The 19379-nt window shown below is 39.2% G+C and overlaps 3 protein-coding genes across 4 annotated transcripts in view; 1 reads left to right on the top strand and 2 right to left on the bottom strand.

Moving 5' to 3' along the window:
* Positions 1–1113: 1113 nt before the first annotated feature.
* Positions 1114–9652, bottom strand: LOC143892547 (protein argonaute 2-like). The gene is made up of 4 exons (XM_077397255.1): positions 9316–9652; positions 3983–5174; positions 1634–3111; positions 1114–1518 (listed from the first exon to the last, which is right to left on the bottom strand). The coding sequence occupies exons 1-3, from the start codon at positions 9590–9592 to the stop codon at positions 1653–1655; spliced, it is 2928 nt and encodes a 975-aa protein (XP_077253370.1). The 5' UTR covers positions 9593–9652; the 3' UTR covers positions 1114–1518; positions 1634–1652.
* A 3021-nt stretch (positions 9653–12673) lies between these two features.
* On the top strand, positions 12674–15759 carry REV7 (DNA-binding HORMA family protein). Of its 2 annotated transcripts, XR_013255551.1 has the most exons (6): positions 12674–12830; positions 12919–12999; positions 13105–13217; positions 14379–14562; positions 14682–14983; positions 15508–15759. XR_013255551.1 is itself a non-coding variant. In XM_077397254.1 (5 exons), exons 1-5 carry the CDS (start codon positions 12794–12796, stop codon positions 14885–14887), a joined length of 621 nt encoding a protein of 206 aa, XP_077253369.1. In that variant the 5' UTR covers positions 12674–12793; the 3' UTR covers positions 14888–15310. The 2 variants fall into 2 exon arrangements, 1 of the variants encoding a protein (XP_077253369.1); XM_077397254.1 differs by lacking the exon at positions 15508–15759 and having other exon boundaries at positions 14682–15310.
* A 1968-nt stretch (positions 15760–17727) lies between these two features.
* Positions 17728–19379, bottom strand: part of LOC143892545 (DExH-box ATP-dependent RNA helicase DExH6-like) — a 35509-nt gene continuing 33857 nt past the window's right edge. The window contains exon 14 of the mRNA XM_077397253.1: positions 17728–19016. Within this exon, the coding sequence (XP_077253368.1) occupies positions 18537–19016 (480 nt within the window). The 3' untranslated portion in view covers positions 17728–18536. The remainder of the gene's footprint in view (positions 19017–19379) is intronic.

Raw genomic sequence — 19379 nt, 5'->3', positions numbered from 1 at the left:
ACTGAATCTTGCCATTTTTACCCATAGGGTACCCTTAGCTATCACAATCCTGGCCATTTGCACTTGATTCCACACTCATTGGATGAGTCTAGACCACTGATCGATCTTGATGAAAAGAAAATTCTAATTGTATCTTTAGGATGTTAATTTTTGCAAGCCTCAGTGCAAGAATATGATTAAATTGGAGTCCAATAATCAGTTTTGGATTCAAAATCAGTTATCAGAATCCAAAATAAACACGGGCTTAGAGCCGTTAGTTTAGGCCGTGTTCGTTTAAGATTATGACAGACGATTGTGACGGCCAAACCGATTATGGGACTCAAAATTATGTTTTAATTTGATTCCAATAATTGGTTTGCCACAAACAATCGGTTGTCATAATCTTAAACGAACAGGGTCTTAAGATTATGGCAACCGATTTTCAGTGGCAATATGATTATTGGACTCAAATTTTAAACTTAATTTTTAGTCCGATAATCAGTTTGGCACTCACAATCGGTTGTCATAATCTTAAAGCCATGTAAATTTGAGTTCAATAATAAGTTTGGCACTCACAATCTGTTGTCATAATCTTAAACGAACAGGGAAATAACGGGCCTAACCGAACAGAAGTAGAGTGAAAGTTGAGGCTGTTTGGTAGTTCAATTTCAAGGAAAGTGAAGTTGGGGGTGCAATTATCAAAAGAGCAGGCAGCAAATCCCATCTTCTCTTGCTCTCTCTGCCACATTGGGTATCACAACTCCACTATCAATCTCTCATCCACCTCTCCCCCCTCAACACCTCCATTTTCTTAAAGTTTTTTTAGGGATTTGCTAGCCACTTCCGCAGAAAGCCATTTTGCGCCCAGCTTTTGCATGTGATGACAGGCATGTCAGATGAATTAAATAACTAAGACATGATCTGTCAAAGAAAAGCATGATATTTGGAAGATATAAACTTTCTTCAATTCCATGAATCAAAAGCAAATGGATTATCTTAACCTTTCACCGATGACCCAGAAATGGATAATTTTAAAAGAAAGATGGGTAAAATCTGAGTAAAATTTGCACCAGTTGAATGGTTACTGCCCATTTGATGCAATTCTTAGGTGTAGGTATCAAGAGAGAGCAGATGGACTATAGATGTTAGTCATTCTTTATTTATGCATTACTAGACTGACCGAAAATGAAATCTGTTTGTCTGAGACACTCAAAGCAAGTCTCGAATAGTAAGAAAGACAGGACAGAGAAAAATGCTAAAAAGATGGGTCTACTGATCTGATCCGTGTCCACAAACCCAATTGATTGCCCTTGATCGCATCGTGATAGGATGATCCTAGCCCCATACTCCATCGAGCCTCATTTAATCAGAGTCCACATGAGAACAGTATAGTTGGATTTGCGAAAGAAACAGCTGCATCCTAAAAATTCAAGAATCAAAACCTCAAATCTGCTAAATGACTTCATTCAAACAATAAAAACTCTCAATCCATACTAAAACAGTTCTTCCCAAAATACTCCCAACTTTCTATCTCCTTTCCTGAAACAGTTACATGTAAATTCTGTTATAAATACAACTTTCAATCTTCTTTCCTAAAACAGTTCATGTGATATATGTTATAAATTTGTAAAGAATGGATCCTAGGAGCACTTACCAAACATCCCTTCATGATCTCAAGTGAAGAACATATGATTCTCAATCTCTCTATGTATCTTAGGGAAGCTGCTGTGATCAAAAGAAGCCGGAGACAATGACAATGAAGATGATGATGAGGACGACGGAGACCATGACCAACTCGAATGTGGCGAACGGAGATCTATTGCTTCCTGGTAGAGCCGTCCCCTATAGGCAGCAATATCAGCATAGTAAACTGGCGGAACCAATGAAACCGGCTTAGTGCAACGAGCAAATGTGTAACAGAGGTTGTATATGAGCCGTTGTATCTCATCTGAAGAAAACCCATGCTCGTCCCAGAGGACATGATAGTGAGTAGGCTTGCTCGTCCCAAGGGTCCCATTATGGCTGCAAAGATAGAAATCAAACCCATATGGATGAACAATCGTCGTGTCAATAACCGTCCCCGGAGGGATATTACCAGTCCTACCACCTTGCCTCTCATCCTTAGGGAAAGCCCTCGTGAGGTGTCGCTTCTGAGCCACCACGAGTGTGATGGTCGGAGAGTACCCGTCCGACTCAATCGCCAGCTTAAGATCCCGCAACTCTTCGTTGAGAACCATGTCGAATTGGCTCTCACTAACACCATCGCGAAAGAAAATAATCTTTTCCGGCTTGACCTTGTTCATTCGAGCATAGGCTTCGATAAGCTCTGAACACATCTCTCCAAGCTTCTGAATCTTCTCAGTTCGGTGGGGCTGTGCACAGAACCGAGTAGCATATCTGTTTGCGGCGGGCCAGTTCATGCTAGCCGCAACAGCAGCAATTGATGGGCTCGAAGTGTTCAAACTCCCCGGGTGATTGACATCTGCACCAATGAAGATGACATGGCGGCCATCGTCGAGCCGAGGGAGGGGATCAAAGAGTCCGACGGTGCTGCCCCCAACCTTGGAATTGATCTTTAGGGCAAGGTTGGCTATGTATTGGTCCCTCTGCTCATTAACAAGGTAGCTCAGACAGCATTGGGTTACGATTCCGATCTCCGTCTCACAAATTCGTTTGAGATTCTTGTACCCATTGTGGCGCTCTGTCATCACACAGATAAGAATCTGTAATCGTCTGCCGGCACGTTGATGCACATGGTTAAGTAGTTCATAGAGTTGATTAGGGTTGTTAAGCACGTTCATGTTGGATGGCTGGTAAAATAGAGGAGTATCTTTGATGCGGATACCGAGCTTGTTGCACTTGTTGGCAAGATACTGAACAAATGGTTGAACAATAAGTTGTTTCTTGATGAAACTTTCTTTGGTGAAGTCAAGGATGGCCCACCGTTCGATTTGCTTTCCTTCCAAAACCTTGTTATGGAGGAGGTTCCATTGGCAGTCTCCTTGAGGTATGAGTTGGCTGTATTGATCCCTGGTATCACGCAGTTTCAAACTCGGTTGTTTGAGAACCCGTCCAGTCACTTCCGTCATCTCCTTGCTCACAGTAATACCAAAACTCTCGGCTATCTCCCCACTGTTAAAAATAGGAGAACAAGATGACAACAAAACTCCACTAGTTAAATGATAATTAAGAACTACAAATTATAAAAGTATAATGTATTGTATTTGGATTAAGTCCCTAAGGGTGTTTTAGTCTTTTTACTAAATAGTAAGTACTTATGTTGGTCGACCTAATTGGGTCGACTACTCACAGATTTTCCCAAATGCAATGTCGACTTTTCTCTTTCTTTCCACTTTTCTTTGTTTCCATTGGTTCCCTGATCTATATCTGATCTGACAAATTTTAGCTCAGCCATGGTTCATGCAATTAAATCCTTCATGAATTTTGACCAAAACTGTAGTATGAAAATTACCAAAATCTACACACTCTAAATTTCATTAGGTTATATATCAAGTTTATATTATTAATTTACAATTATCATTCTCATAAGAAACTAAAAGAAGTCATACAATTTTCAAATTTTGGCTTGAAATTCCAGTTACATGCACGGATTGAGCACTTGAATCCACAATTGAAGTGCCAAATCAGAATCTAAAGAGAAATGATCCCGTGTAATAAATTTACAGTGAATAACTTTGTAAGAGCCATCACTATAGTCCAATTGTTGCACATGCCTCATTGATTTAGACCATCGAATCAAATATGCCTACTCTTGCATGTATCATCGCCTAAAAGTCTCACTGATCAAATAATTAAACTATATGGTCAGAGATTTGTTACAGCAATGGGAATGTGCACTGCATGGGTGATTGAGACGGTGTATGCACTGAGATACAGTGAGTAGTCCATATATAAATCAAGATTATTCCTCAGTGAACAAATCAACGTATAACAAAAGGAAACAAAATTCAAATAGAAAAGATCAAGGTCCTTTTGTACGTACCCACAAGGTCCATCACTTGCTCTAACCATGTCACAAATCAACTTCTTTCGAACGCTTGGGAAAGCTAAAGCCATATGCTTTAGCTTCTTTTCACCTTCCATATCCAAGGACTCCCTTGGATATCTCTGTCCTTCCACCAATTCACAGAACTCCATAGGCACATAATTCATCCGCTTGTTCTTTGTCAAATCCAAGCAAGGAAGATGCTTGTACACAATATCCTTTTCATATTTCTCTGCAAAATAATCCACAAGTCCTACCTCTCTCTTGGAATTCACTTCTTTTGGATCATCAAGCAAAAATTTCAAATCATTCGCCGTGAGTTTCGTTAGCCCAATAACCACATATTTTTGGTTAGTCTTCCTATGAACCACGGTCACCTTCAATCCTTTCAAGGCACTCTCTATATTTAACTTGTTATTACTTAGTGGTTTATTTTTGTCAAAAGAATCGCCGAAGTGTTCCTGCAAAAATGTCAGCACTGGTACTTGTTTACGAAACGGTATAACAGAGTAATCAAGAGATAGGACTAGACCCTGAGAAGTGGGCTTCAGGCTCTGTCGAAACCCTCTAGATGCTATGATTCCCCAACCGAGTTCGCAATCATTCTCCACATCTTTAGAATAAAAGCACCCACCGGCTGAAATCCGAGTTCTACTTGGGTTTTCTCTCATGACCACATCCATTCCTTGCAAGATTTCCCGCGGGATTGATGGTTGAATCCCTTCATAGAGTCTGCTAAGCTTTAGAGAATTTACCAGCTTTATAATAAGAACATAGGTACGGGGACTGGTGTCCTCTCCCTTGGACACTGTCACATTGAATTTTCCGGATGGTAGTTCTGTTGCACTGTAGATGTTCTTCTCGCCATCATAGGCTATTGCTGATTTTGGAAACTGTGTTGGGTTCTCAGCAAATAATGTGTCCTTTATCATAAGAGCATCTGACTTGGAAACAGTAATAGCATTGGGTCTGGACGGTTTCTCAGGTTTAATGTCGATATCATAGTGGAGGATAATCATTTGAGGTTTGAACTCGACCCGGAAATGGTTGATGAGAAGCTTGATCAGTCTGGTTGCAGACTCACCACCCTTGTCCGGTCGCCTTATCTGTACTCTGCCACTACTTCCTGGTTGTGGTGGCCGTTGCGATTGAGAAATATTCATGGATTTTACTTCTGAAGCCAAAAGATCTGTGAAATAGATAGATAAATCAGGTAAGCTTGTAAAGTCATGAATCAAAATTCAAAGCTCGACGAGGCAATGAAATTTCAAATAATGAATAAAGGATACTACATAATGGACAAGGATTGTGATGCAACCGAGCCCAGAAACTGGTTATTTGGTAACCTGGATATTTGGTAATCTCCGACACTCATATTTCACTACCAGGGAGACTGAAGAAAGGAAAAAGTGATTGAAATGCAATTGCAAACAGAACCAAACTTGAAATTCCAATTTTGCTATTTATTTACAAAATGACAGGACCATACTACAAATTTGAAATACAGATTATTATACTACTTATTAATGTACCAAACAGCTTCTCACCCATTAGATTCCAATTTTGCCACCTTATTTATTTATAAAATTTAATCCCAAAACACCCCTATTGGTAATTAGTAATCAATATGCCTATTTATCATATATACTGCCAATTTAAAGTAAAAAAAATGCTTTCCGACTTTAATTTTTACTATTATCATGAGGGAGATGATAAATGTGCATATGAACATGGCTTTCTAGTATTCTAATTGCAAATGAAGGAGGATTTTAATACATTAAACCACTATATGAGGAATGTTCATAGTTAAAGCGAGGTCACATTTATCAACACCTTTATTATTATTATATATTTTTGGGATTTGATATCCCAAAACCTTGCACTAATAATTGTGTGATGCTCTTTGTCGTTTTGTTCGACACAACGGACTGGGGCAGTAGTAGTTGCCCTAACTGGTTTAAAAAAAGGACGACAAAAAGGAAAAAGAAAACAAGGAAGTTGGAACAATTGTGCCTTCAGTGATGACATCGATCATTCCATACATTGAGAACAATGTACAAGCACTCCAAAATCCAAATGGCCGATCTGGAAATGAGACCCAAAAAATGAGGAATCAAAATATTCTGAAGGAAGTGGCAGAATGAGATCTCATGTAGCTCTCAAAAACATGACAAGGATGTTTTCATTTCCACAATAGCCATAGATTCTTGATACACACAGTGTCGGGTGGGGATCAATGGGGATGTATGTGGGAGGAGGTGGTGGTCGACACACCCTTGGGCGGGATGCATACGAAGTATCTTCTTCTGAGGTTAACATCAAGTGGGGGATTTAGATTTTTGGCCTCAATAGACTGCAGGGAGATTACACATTGGGGGCTTCAAAGGGTTGCCAATAACAATGCTTAGATTACATAGGTAATATTTTCCATTCACCTAGATGTGCATGCACTAGGGGAGGTTCTCAAACGTTTTTCTAGGCCTTGTGGTGTGACGGGAACTAATGAAGCAGAAGCTAGAGCCTTATTATCTGAATTGAATGTCTTTAAGGAATGTTTTGGCGATATGTGTATGATTGAAGGTGACTCCATTAACATGATTTCTAAGGCAAAAGGACTCTTAGAGAACAGTTAGCTCCAATCATCCTTGAGATAGTTGATCTTTGTATTGTGATCAAGCCTTTATTAAATCACCGCTTAAGAGCAGCAAGTGAAGAAGCTGACATATTGGCTAAGAAAAGCAATGATCGGGATGTTTTAGTCATTATTGATTAGAAACCGATTCCTTGTCGATTGACCTTTTTAGTTTCTTTCTGTAGCTTTTGTTTGCTGGGACACCTCGTCCACCCTTTGTAATTTTTATGTTATGAATGCAAATTACAACTCAACTCAACTCAACTCAACAAAGCCTTTGTCCCAAATTAGTTGGGGTCGGCTAAATGAATGCAAATTACAATCTTCAAAAAAAAAAAAAAAAGATGGGCATGCAGTAGATGAAATTTGAGATTTAGATGTGTGTTGATTTTATGTTTGTCTTATGCAGTTGAAATCTGTGGAGTGGATTTGTACTAGCATAGAAGAAAAAGATGGTTGAATGGTACATATAGAGGATGAGCTAATGGAGTAATTTAGCCCAAAGATGACAGGAAGCTTGAGACAGCCTTCTGGTCTGGGTGTATGAGGTAAGAAATTGTATAGCAAGTGGAGGAAAAGGGAAGACTTTCGGATGATATTTGTTTGTTTTGGGGAATTTTTGGTGGAGAACGAAAGGGGGAGCGAGTAGGATAGAGATAGGATTGTTGGGCCTACTTTTGAGGGGGATTTTATAGGGTTTAACCAAATATGTATATAAAGGGCACCCAGACTTGCGGAGAGATCTCATTCCCCGAAGTGAGAAGACGATGGCACACAACAATCATGAGCTGGTCGAGAGTTGCAATGAAGCCCTTTCCTGCTTGCTGTTGGCCCATCTCTACCCACCCACTAATGGTTACTCTCTTGTTAGTGATGTCAACACCTCTCTACGATGTTTTAGCGCTTTGAGAAAGTGATAAATGAAAACTTCACTTCTCTCCCTTGATCAAAATTTATTTCTCAATGGTTGTGTACCGCTCCTAACATTTAACACAACTTATTTTCCTGTTAGTGCAGCAATTGTCCATTTGCTTCGGCAACAGCAAAACAACAGTTATTTAAGATATGGGGACAACCAATTATCCCAGTCTTTGTGGTTCCAGATCAAAGCTCAGACATGTTTCAAGCAAACCTTCATATATAATTCTAATGCAGACGTAGTCATCCTTCGTCATTGGAATCAGACAAACCTCAAGATAAAATTGAAGTTTCCAATTCCTGTTAAATGAAAACCAACCCCTCTTAATTGGGTCAAACTAAATTTCCGTGGAGCATCAAAAGGCTACCTAAGAGATGCAAAGGCAGGCAGGATTATTAAATATCATACATTGGTAAATTTTCTTATAGATGCAAATTTTCTTTTAGCTATTTAATAGCTATAAAGAAACACCTAAATAGCCAACTCAACGAAACCCACTGAGTCAAGCCATTGGAGTCAGATACAAGATCGGAAACTTTCATAGTTATAGAAAAAAATATGGGTTTAAGGATCGAAGAAAAAATTGCCACGTCCAATCAAAGCAGGATTCTTGCGAACGAGCTTGTATTGAGGATTTCCTCTAGAGGGTGAGGGAGAGGAAGAGGACGAACAAATGCAGAAAACCCTCATCACTCGAATGATTCCTGGATGGATTTCGGTTGAGCTAGATCTTTCTGCGAATCACGCACGGAGGAATACATGCACTTGAGGCCTAATTACGGCAACACTGCAAGTTTTTCATGACTGAATTCCGACTGAGATCGGCCTTCTCGTGAAGCACCAAGGGTGGGTTACGGTCACTCGAGGTCAGTTTACTGCGACGGCACAAGTTTTCCTCGCTGTGGCAGAGCCCGCAGAGGCATAGGATAAATTCCTCAATACAAGCCCATTGGCAAGAATCCTACTTTTATTGCACCTGGTAATTTTTCTTCGATCCTTAGTCACTTTTTAAAATTTAACTATGAGAATTTTCAATCTTGTATCCAACTCAAATAGCCTGGACTCGGTGGGTTTGGTTGAGTTGATACAGAGGTGTCAGCATCGCCCATAAGTGAGAAAAGAGAGTAACCATCGGAGGGTTGGTGGACACACGTGACACTTTCATGATCATGGTATGTCATCAACCTTCTCCCTTTGGCCCTGTTTCGATTGCAGGAATTTTCTAGAAAAGTTTAAAAAGGAAAAAAATATTTCTAAAATTTCCAACTTTTTTACACCCTAAACAAGATAATGTGAACCAACATATTCAATTTTTACTTAAAGGAACCATCAATTTATGATAATATCCATCGAAATTAACCATAATCATATATTTCCCTCTAAATTGTTGAATGAAAAAGTTTTCCCCAGTGTAGAATTTTTTTTCTTGCAATCCAAACAGGGCCTTTGGGGATTAAGATCTCTAAAATCTGCCATGAAAGTAGGCCAAAAGCCCCTCTCCCCTTTCATTCTCTACCCTAAAATTCCACAAAACAAACAAATATCATCCATAAAAAAGAGTGTGTTAGGGTTCCTCTTTCTCCCAGAAATCCAATTCATACATTCAAAACCTACAATACAAAAATAAAATAGATTAAAGGATCAAAATGGGTGTGTTAGTTTTGCTCTTTCTATTCAACCCTATTTCTCTTTTCTTTACTGTTAAAAATCCACTTCATAGATTCCAAATGCATAATTCAAAAATAAAATAGATCAAAGCATCTAAGAAGAAAAAATTACCAACTCCAGTAGAAGCAGGATTCTTGCCAACCGGTCTGTACTGAAAATTTCCTCCTCGGCCTCCACGCATTCCGCCACGGCCGGAAAAGCTTGCGCCCTCCCCGTAATTCGGCCTAGAGTGACCGGAATCCACCATCGGTGATTCATAATAAGGGCGATCTCGGCCAGAATTCGGTGAATTGATTGGATGATTAGGGTTTTCTGCATTTGTTCTTCCTCTCCCTCTCCCTCTCCCTCTATAGCCTGTGCCTCGTGCCCTACTAGCGTGATTTTCCATTTTCAAAATGAAACGAGAGGTGGTAATTCCGTTGTATGAAGCAAAAGAACACGAGGCTTAGTTTTATAGAGGGAGGGAGATTTGCATGACTAAAACACCCTGTTTTATAATAATAGTTTGAGATTTGTTAGGGACTTTCGCAGAAAGGCATTTCGCAGCTGAGACCCACAGCCAAAAAGTGGATCCCACAGTGCCTCAACCGTCCGATTACAACCATTAATTAGAATCAAGATGGGGTTCCTATAAGGGGGATGTTTACTTAATCAGGACCGTTGATTTGGTGGATTATCAAAATGTGGCCCACATAATATTTCTCTCATATTACATAGAGGAGTAATCTTTCGTAAGATTAGATCAACGCTTTAAAAAAAATCAAGATCAACGGGTAGGATTGTCTGAAAAGGTGGGGCCAGAGTAACAGGACAGATTTTAATTTGGGCAGGACCGATGGACCCATTCATGTCCAATTAATGGGTGGGCTACTTGAAATAGTAGTAGCAGAAGCTACCAACCCATGCCCCTACTTTCCCTTAAAAATAAAAAAGGGCAAAGAAGTCATTTCACAATGAGATTTTTGTGGGGTTTCCAAAATTTTGTTTTATTGAAAGGAGAAAGAGACGAAGAGCTGTTTAGGGAAGTTTCGAGAGAGAAAAGACGAGAGTGCATAGTCAAAATCGATGAAAGAGAACTTCTAAAAATCAAGTGACGGAGAAACAAAAGGGTAGGGGCTAAAAGTCCAATGAACATGTTTTTGTAATCCGGACCATTGATTTGGAGGTCCCACCATGAACTTATATCTTGTTCGTACAAATTAAAGGCCTACATTCTTTTTTTCTACTTTTCTGCATTTTGTTTCTATCACTCGCGACTGGAGAGATTCGGTTTGTTTCTGCACTCTTTTTCTCTTTATCGTTTTTTGTGGCTTTTTGTTAGTTTTCCGCTTTATTATTCGTAAGACAGCTGTGAAACTTGGACTCAATGTTCTTTGTAATGATGAGATCCCATGCGTGAAAATAAATGAGTTGACTCGCTAACACAGATGAGTCAATATCAAGCTTCACTAGGATGGATAAAACTTTATTGAATATAAGATAAATGCTAAACTAAAGCGCCTTTGCATCAGAATGGGTGCACTTGCAGCTGGGTTTTTGCAAAAACGGCCTATAGTTTTGCATTCCTCTGAGAAAATGAGGAATGCTAAACTGAACTCACCAAAGTGCATTTGTAATGCCACAGAAAAAAATGTAAAATTAGATGAATAACAAATGCACTTGGTGAGATGTCAGAGGGAGCGCCTTTGTAAGGTTTTTTTTTTCCAATGACACGCTTCAATTTAGCATTCCTCTTATAAATAAAATAAAATCCTATTTCTCCTCCTTCATCCTAATGTGTAGCTACATAGAGTGTATTCTAGATATGGAAGATGTTATGTGACATTTTATTTTTCTATGGAAAACACTTCCAAAACGGGATTTCGTTTGGAAAATAAAGAAGAAAGCAAGATCAACCCTCGTCGATTCGTTCATTCCCACTGTTTTTTGTAATGAAATTCAGTTTTGCTCAGCAACCCTCTTTTTCTGTTCTTGGTTTTAAATTTCGGGTTTCGGTGGAGACCAAAACCGAAATGGCACTTACCCTAAACGTGCCATTATTTTGGTCGAAATTTCATGCGAAATTTTAGGGATTTCCACCATTTTTTTCGAGCTTTTAATTATTTTATAATTATCCCGAAATTTCAACCGAAATTACTGAAATTTCAGAGATTTCGACCGAAATTTCAGTTTGGGAGGGGGGTGAAACTGGTAGCGAAACCGAAATTTCAAACCAGGTTTCTATTATATATCCAATTGCAGGCTCTTAGTTAGGTGATGTGGACCATGCAATCAATGTGATTTCCACGCCATTAGAGACCCAATTATGAGGCCACCAATGCATGTGAGCAATTATGGCATGGAATACGGACCACCCACTATACTACACTCTCACAAAGACCAAAATATAAGTTGTCGCAAGCATCATAGTTAGCAAAACTTCGTTTTAAACAAAAAAAATGTGTTTTGTATGTTCAGCATTTGATACTCGGTTGAAAACTTTTGAGTAAAAAAACTCTATTCTTTTTAGTCAAATGTTTAAAACTTGTTTAAAACTTGTTAAACACATTTTGATAGCCAGAAGCTGTAGAGAGACAAGAAGCCGAATAGAGGAGACAAGGGAGGTGAATATAGGTGTGTTGGCGAGAATGGAAAAGAGTACTACAATGGGATTGGTATTTACCATTCTGAAAAGCAAAAGACAACTCAGTAATCTGCTTTCAGTTTGTTCACTTGACTAGGAATGACAAATAGAAATGAGACGGAAAAGAAATGTAGAGGAATTGAAAAGGGAAACAGTGAGATGGTTGTTTAGTTATAAGGAAACTCTATAGAAAGTAAACAGAAACCATATCATTGTCAAGTGTGACAGGAATTCCGATTCCGCCTCACGGATTCCCGGTTCGTTATAAACTTGGTTCCCATGTCATTTTCCATTGGGATTTTTGCGAAAGAAGTCTTGTACGTTGCTTTATTTGCAAAAAGAGTCTTCTAGTTTGACAATCTACAAATAGAGTCATCACATTTGTGTGAGTGTTGCTAATAAGGGGATTGCATCAATTTGTTACCAAAATGCCGAGGGTGAATTTGTTTTCTCATAAAAGACCAAAATGTCCTTGTAAAAAGACAACAATACCCATGACGGCCAATGACGTATTTTGGACCAAATGTAGGGGAACATCACGCTCTACATAAGGGTGTAAAATGGAGGGCCCCACACTATACATGGGCTCGGGTGGAGATCGTGAGACATAACCCCATCAAAACATGAGGCAAAATGGTGGGTCCCACCTGATGCATGGGTTTGAGTTGAGTCTGTGGGACCTACCCATCAGAATATACTATTTATAATTTGGTCTTTTTCACAAGGTAAATTTTAGTCTTTTGACATATAAGAGTTAAAAAATGTGATGGAATGACGTGATTTGCAAAACTAACTCAGATGTGATGAGTCTATTTGCAAATTGCCAAACTAGGAGACCTTTTTTTTTATTTTCCCCAGGGCTTCTTTGCAAAAGGCAAAAGCCCCTTTTCTCCTTTTTTGGGTCTGTTATAAACTTATAACAGAGAACCCTCACAATTCGGCAGAGAACCCTCAGAATTCGGCTTGATGGATGATCGAAGGACTAATCAACCTCGACAACAAAGTCCTTCCCCTCTCTCTCTCTCTCTCTCACTTGGAACTCTTAGGATCGAAAACAACAACCCTTGATCATTTCTCTTTTCATCTTGCAGGCGAAACAACTAGGGTTCTGGTCGAATTCCTCGAAGTCGCCATAAACTCCATCGTATTTCTCAAAGGGGTCTATCCTTCGGGTACAAATCTCTACATTTACTAAACCCTATTCCTCATTTCTTCTTTCAGATTCTCTCTCTCTTGGATTCTATTGAAAAACCCTAAATTCGCATTTCTTTTTAAAGGAGCATTCGAGAGACGACGATACATGAACGTTGTTGTTCAGAGTGCTTGCCACCCTGAGCTCAGGGACTACATCCATTCTGCAATTTCTGCCCTTCACCCTTTTATCCTTAAGGTTTTATGTTCTATGATTACTAATATTGAATCTCTACCCATAGCTTCAATTCCTTTTACCTTCAATTACATGCTTTATTATATGCCCATATCTTTTCTTTGAATTTTATGTTCAAGTATGAATGATTAAATAGCACCAACTCTAAAACCTTAAGCTTTTGGAGCAATTGGTTCTTTTAACATGCATGTGATATCTAGTTGCATAAAAAAATGATACTCTAATGGTGACCTCAAATCTAATTTCAAGTGTTGCTTTTATTTCTTCAGCTATACAGATTCTCATGTCTTCTGATAGTCATCTTGACCTGCCTATTATTAACTTACCAACTTCTCCGAAAGCTTAAGCGGTTGGAGAAAGGCGTTATTTATCTTTTATACTTTAACACTCCCCCACACGTGTGGCCCACTTTGGCAAATACGTGACACATGTGGTCCTACTTTGGGCCGACCATTGCATGTGAATTTTTGCTATCCAGGAGGTTTGAACTCGAGACCTTTGGCTCTGATACCATGTTAACTTTCCAACTTCTCCAAAAGCTTAAGCTGTCGGAGAAATGCGTTATTTATCTTTTATACTTTAACACCTATTGCCTTGCGCCAAGGTTGAAATTCTGCTATTGTCTATCTTACAAATAACTTTGCTTCACTAGTATGGTTCCTTTATCATCTTTATTTGCACAATTTATTTCTTGCCAGAAGAAAAATAGGTTGAATAATGCAAGTGTTCCATGCATGGTTTCTGTGGTAGCTTTCTTTGCATGTGGTTTCAAATTCTGTTGAGTATGTTGGGGGCTATTTTTTGGGGGTATGCATTCAGAGATCAGAAATAGGAAGAACAAAGAGGGGTAGAACTAGAAGAGAAGTTTCTTGTTTTCAGCATTTATATAATGGTAGAATGTCATTATGATGAGCTCGTATCATCTCCCATCTCTCCAACAACAAAAATACCTTTTATCCTCTTCTACTGGCCACCCACCACCTTCCCTTCTTGGTATGGTCCATTCTGTATGAAACCGATTTGGGCCATTCCAATTACAATAATTTTGTAATGTTATTTAAGTAGTTTGATTCCAATTCTAGTTGAATAAGCGAACCACATTGATTCTGGCACACACACTGTGTCTTGTGATGTATTAAACATATTGCCTGTTCTCCAAACTAGGGCTTGGTGGAGAGGGTAGCAGTTATCTTCTACGACAAGGAACATATCCCAACTGAGAGATTTGTATTCAAACTCTCAATGAACTACAAGTCAAAGGTGGAAGAAAAAGACCTGGAATTTGCTCTGAGGTCTTTCCTGATTAAGCTTTCAGTGGCTGCACCCGTTACCAGATCTCTTCCACCTGGTATGAACACAATGTTAATCATCTATATTCGTTCTTCTTCCTGGTTCACCCTGCATTTTGGCTATGTTGGAGAAATATAAAGGAGATGGGAGCTAAATCTTTGTTGCAACTTTTGACAGATTGCAGGTGGGAGATAACATCTTACTTCCGTTCTCTTCCTAAGGATAAAAGCAAGGAAGCACAGCTTTGGATTCCCACAGACACAAAGCAATGGCAACAACCGCCAATGATAACCCCAATCAAATCAATGAGCAGTGAGCCTTTGTGTGTACAGTTATATTTGGAGCACCCAAGTCCATCTGAACCAATGGCTTCTGCCGGATAGAATTGGATAACCGATTTCCGGCCAACAGATAACCGCTGCCAAAGTCAGTGATGTCCAAGGTGGAATGGGAACTTGTATCACAACCAGTTTGTAAAGGTCTGTGTAAAAATATCATGCAGCATTACTTTTTTTTTCTAGAGACTATGGTTTCAAAACTCCCCAGCATCGTCGTGGACTCCCCAAGTCGACTCTCTTTTACCTTGGCCGCGTTCCTGTCCGAGTCCGTGTTTCGCCCTACAAAATCAATCAAAACTCCTTTATCGAGTTATAACCATGTCAGCTGAGTAGACTCAGCCGAGTACTGACTCATGCTGAGTCGAATAGGATTTGCTTTGGCTGTCATTTGATCTGCATCCATGTTTTGAAACATTGCTTGTGACAATCTAAAAATGAATCTGTCAATGTAGCTTTGACATTGAATCATGCTTTATTGTTCCCTGTTTGGAAACAATCGTCCATGTAAAACAATAATTCGAAATACCTGGACTTTTTCTCGGAGAAGTCCGAGTCAAATAGCAATGATTCGAAGCATTTATTTTTACACTACACTATTTCAGAAACCCAAAGACTCAATCATAGAGATATGTAAAATATTAAGATTGATTCCTCCATTTTTTCAGGAAGATATCTTAGCTCGTATGTGGAACAAAGATCAATGGGTTGGGTTGCGCTTCCGTCTCTCCTGAACACTAATAAGCTTTCAAGTTTCAGTCTAACGTGTGTAGAAGTCAATAGACTGGAAGAAAGAAGAGGTCTCTCAGAAGTTGGCAAGATGACTTGTTTCTTAGGTTGAGTATAACAGATCCTTACCATCTTTTGTGAAATGAACAGTGTGAGCATTTTGTTGCCCACTATACTTTCATTTTGGTTCAGCCCTTGGTTGCCTCATTTTTTCACTGCAACTGTGTCTGAAACCCTCCATCCAACATGTTCTTATATGATGGATGCACATATTTGTTTCCTAGGAAAAAAATGAGTGGGTAATCCACTTAGTGATCCAAACCATTTATTTCATAGGCCTTGCTATGGATTGGCCATGAAGTAAAATTCCCCCCCATTGGATGATTATAACCCTCAAATCAGTAGAGGGTTAGAATCATCCGATGGTGGTGGATTTTGCTCCATGACACATCCACATCAAGCCCTAGGAAATAAACGGTTTTGATCATTAAGTTAGTGTCCCCTGCTTATACTTTTAAGCACTCATATCACGGCTGTCCATCTGGAAGAACTCCATTCAACATGTTTCAAATTCCATCCAACCCTTACTACCCTTGATCAACATAGAATATCCTTTGTTTCCCGGAAAGTTTATGAATAACCTTATAATTTGAGAAAATTGATTATGATTTTTTCTTATTTCACTTGACTTAAAATTGATTTTGGTTTCTTTAAGCATTTTCTTGACCTAAACTCACCCCTTGAAACCCTAGTTACTGTTAAATTTTAACTCTTTAAGTGGCTGGGTAGGCTGCCACTTGCCTAAAATGACACTTATATTTTGAGAAAATTGATTATGGGTTTTTCATTTTTACCTTGAGTTAACATTGATTTGGGTTTATTTAATCATTTTCTTAACCTTAACCCTACCACTTGAACCTTAACTACTGTTACATTTTAACTCAAGGGTGTGTCTAGGTTGGCATTTGAAGGATCATATTGTGAAATACACAATGTGGATCCCACAAATTGGAGCGTTTCAAAATGTGATGCTGTTTAACTGATGAAGTCAGGTTAATCCCGAGAATACAATGTATGGTGTTAGAGCAAGTGTTACCCTAAGTTAATCTGGCACCTGTTTTGATAAAAGTTTATCTACACAGCACCATACATTGGATTCTCAGAGGACTTAACCTGACTTCACGAGTTACGCCACCACATTTTGAAACTCTCCGATATGTGAGACCCACATGAACATTAATGCAATTTCTATATATATAGATGTGTATTTCACAAGATGATCCTTCACATGCAACATTTGATTTTTTATATTAAAATAAAAAAACCCAACCCGGCCCGAGATATTTCTCGGGTAGGGCATGGTTCTTCAAAACCCGACCCGCCCAACCCGAGTTGCACCCCTACATGAGATGTAATTTACATCTTACGTGAAATGAACAGTGGGAGCATTGTGTTCCTGCTTGCCTCATTATTTACTGCAACTGTGTTTGAAACCCTCCATTTCAGTATGTTCTTATATGATGGATGCACATATTTTTTTCCTAGGAAAAGTACTAGTGGGTAATAGTACAAATGGGCTCCACTCAGTGATCCAAACCATTAATGTTATAGGGATCAATCCTTTTGAAGGGAATTTGATTATCAGGGAAGAAAAAAAATAAATTATCCTATTGCTTCTTGAAAAGTGAGAAAATTAAGAGAAGGTTTATCCTACTGCTTCCCGGAAAGTTTAAGAATGGGGCTTCCTCTCACAAACGGGGATAGAGAGAAACGTGGTGAATACCTCTCATCGTTCTTTTTCTACTTTCTACGGTCATTTCTAATCTTATTTTTCTTAATTTTTTTTGGCAGTGTTCCTTTTCTCTTTCCTGCATTCTAAAACATAGCTTTGTCGGTCTTTGAGATGTAACGTTTCTCGGGGGGGGGGGGGGGGGGGGGGGGGAAGGGGGAAATTTGGTTCTAAGGCCTGACTTTAAACTTGTTAAACCTTTGATTTGTCATTTGGATGACAGGAATACTTGGATAATGAACTGGTCAATTAATCCCACATGGGTTTAAGCGCAATGGACCAGACCAGCGAAATTAGAGAATGAATTTCGCATCCATTGCGATGAGCCCATGAGAGTTTCTAACAGAACCTGAACCATAAAACTCTGGGCTTCCACAAGATAAAATCACTAACAAATCCATATAATAAACAGTTTCGGCCAGAGCTCATCACTGTTTGAGTTTAAGGTTCACAAATGTCAGCAGAAATGGGAACATGAACATACCTTTCGCCACAATGGAGTGTTAAGATGATGATTCCGGTAATAGAGTATTCTGGAAGCTTGCATCACTCAAAACAGAACCCAAAGGACCGGAATTTGCATCTCATCCACTGCCGAGATTGCTTGAGCGTTTGAGCTTCTCCATTTAGGAAGTGGCAAATTTCTTTGACAGCCGAGTTCATCTTGTCAGTGTTTCTCAAGTGCGAAACTACCATAAATATTAGTATAACTGAAACAGATAGAATGTGTTCTTTCCTGAGAGTTTATGGTAACACATACACATGGAGGCCTGTAAATAAGAGCATAAATGTATCAAACCCAAAACATCCACATTGCAACAACACTTGGATCATAATCCAATTCTTGCCTCGCAAAGTGGAAGAACATTCCCGCATTTGATTCCAGATTTGTGAACACTGGCAATAGTGATGTGAGCATCTCATATTGAGCAAATGATAATATTGGCACTCACTCTGTATTTTACTCAAGATTGCCTTGTATAAAGTGGGATTGATCTGACCATACCACCAATGGTGTGTTTGATTGATGTATCATTTTACTCTCTCCATTTCATATTTTCCATGGAACATATATACCTCAAAAACCAGGGACATCTCATTCCCTCACCTCCCAACTTGTGGGGTTAGAACTGATTCCCAAGAATTCGATCCCTTATAAAACAAACCTGACATTGCTTTTCACCGGGGACCACTTCCACGTTGTCGTTTAAAAGAACCATTAGTTGAACTGGCTCCACCAGAACCTTGACCTTGAAATGGAGTCCTCTGATGTGGGGTTCTAATAATTGGGGTAAATGCTGGTGAATTCACATGGCCCGATGAGTGGATAAAGTGATTACCTTTGGAATGTTGCGTCCTAGACTTGTGAAAATGGGAAGGCGAGTTGATGTGTGGGCCATCACTCATTAGCGACCGCAGAAAACCACTCGAATTGCAAGGAGCCACACCCATCCCTCTCCTTTGTCCTGAAATTGGCGTCCTAAACTGCTTCCCTTGAGCTGACTTGCCTAGTCCAGCAGCATTCACCATTGATGTCAGTGAATCAACTGAATCGAAGGCTAGTGATATTCCAGATAACCCATCATAAGAGAGGATACAGGCAATTGCATAAAGAGAGGCTCCAAGATTTGGTGGTAGAACTTTCTGTGGATGTTTTACCTGCCAAAATTATTATTTTTAAATATTTTATCCTAAGCACAGTTTGATTAAGACACGAAAGATCTATAAAAGCAATCTTCTGTAATCATTTCCAATAAGACGCACTGATTTCAAGACATTAATTGAAACCCGCCACATGAAGGACAGCGGGTACAATTGGAGGGCTGAAGAAAACAATCCCATACGAGAACTACAGAGAATCCAGCTGATTGGTGCGTTTTTAATTCTTCCCATCCTACTACTTGCTAATTTACACCTCCCATGCAGCATTGGAACCTAGGAGAGACAAGAGTGCATACTCATTCTAGATTGAAAAATTCATTGAATATAAAATTAGATTTAAAAACCAGACAACTCCAAAAA

Source organism: Tasmannia lanceolata, unplaced genomic scaffold, assembly GCF_043159265.1.
Source record: "Tasmannia lanceolata isolate RefF3 unplaced genomic scaffold, GAP_Taslan_0.1 ptg000015l, whole genome shotgun sequence".
NCBI classification, from domain to species: domain Eukaryota; kingdom Viridiplantae; phylum Streptophyta; class Magnoliopsida; order Canellales; family Winteraceae; genus Tasmannia; species Tasmannia lanceolata.
Note: the sequence above shows the minus strand (reverse complement) of the source record. Positions and strands in the feature narration are given on the sequence as shown.

Excerpts from the sequence above, each read along its gene's own strand:
- LOC143892547 (XM_077397255.1), bottom strand. The coding sequence starts at position 9,592 with ATGGAAAATCACGCTAGTAGGGCACGAGGCACAGGCTATAGAGGGAGA. Across the intron at positions 5,175-9,315 it reads TCCTGCTTCTACTGGAGTTG|ATCTTTTGGCTTCAGAAGTA; the intron begins GTAATTTTTTCT and ends TCTATTTCACAG. Across the intron at positions 3,112-3,982 it reads GCAAGTGATGGACCTTGTGG|TGGGGAGATAGCCGAGAGTT; the intron begins GTACGTACAAAA and ends TATTTTTAACAG.
- REV7 (XM_077397254.1), top strand. The coding sequence starts at position 12,794 with ATGGATGATCGAAGGACTAATCAACCTCGACAACAAA. Across the intron at positions 13,000-13,104 it reads CAAAGGGGTCTATCCTTCGG|GAGCATTCGAGAGACGACGA; the intron begins GTACAAATCTCT and ends TTCTTTTTAAAG. Across the intron at positions 14,563-14,681 it reads TACCAGATCTCTTCCACCTG|ATTGCAGGTGGGAGATAACA; the intron begins GTATGAACACAA and ends AACTTTTGACAG.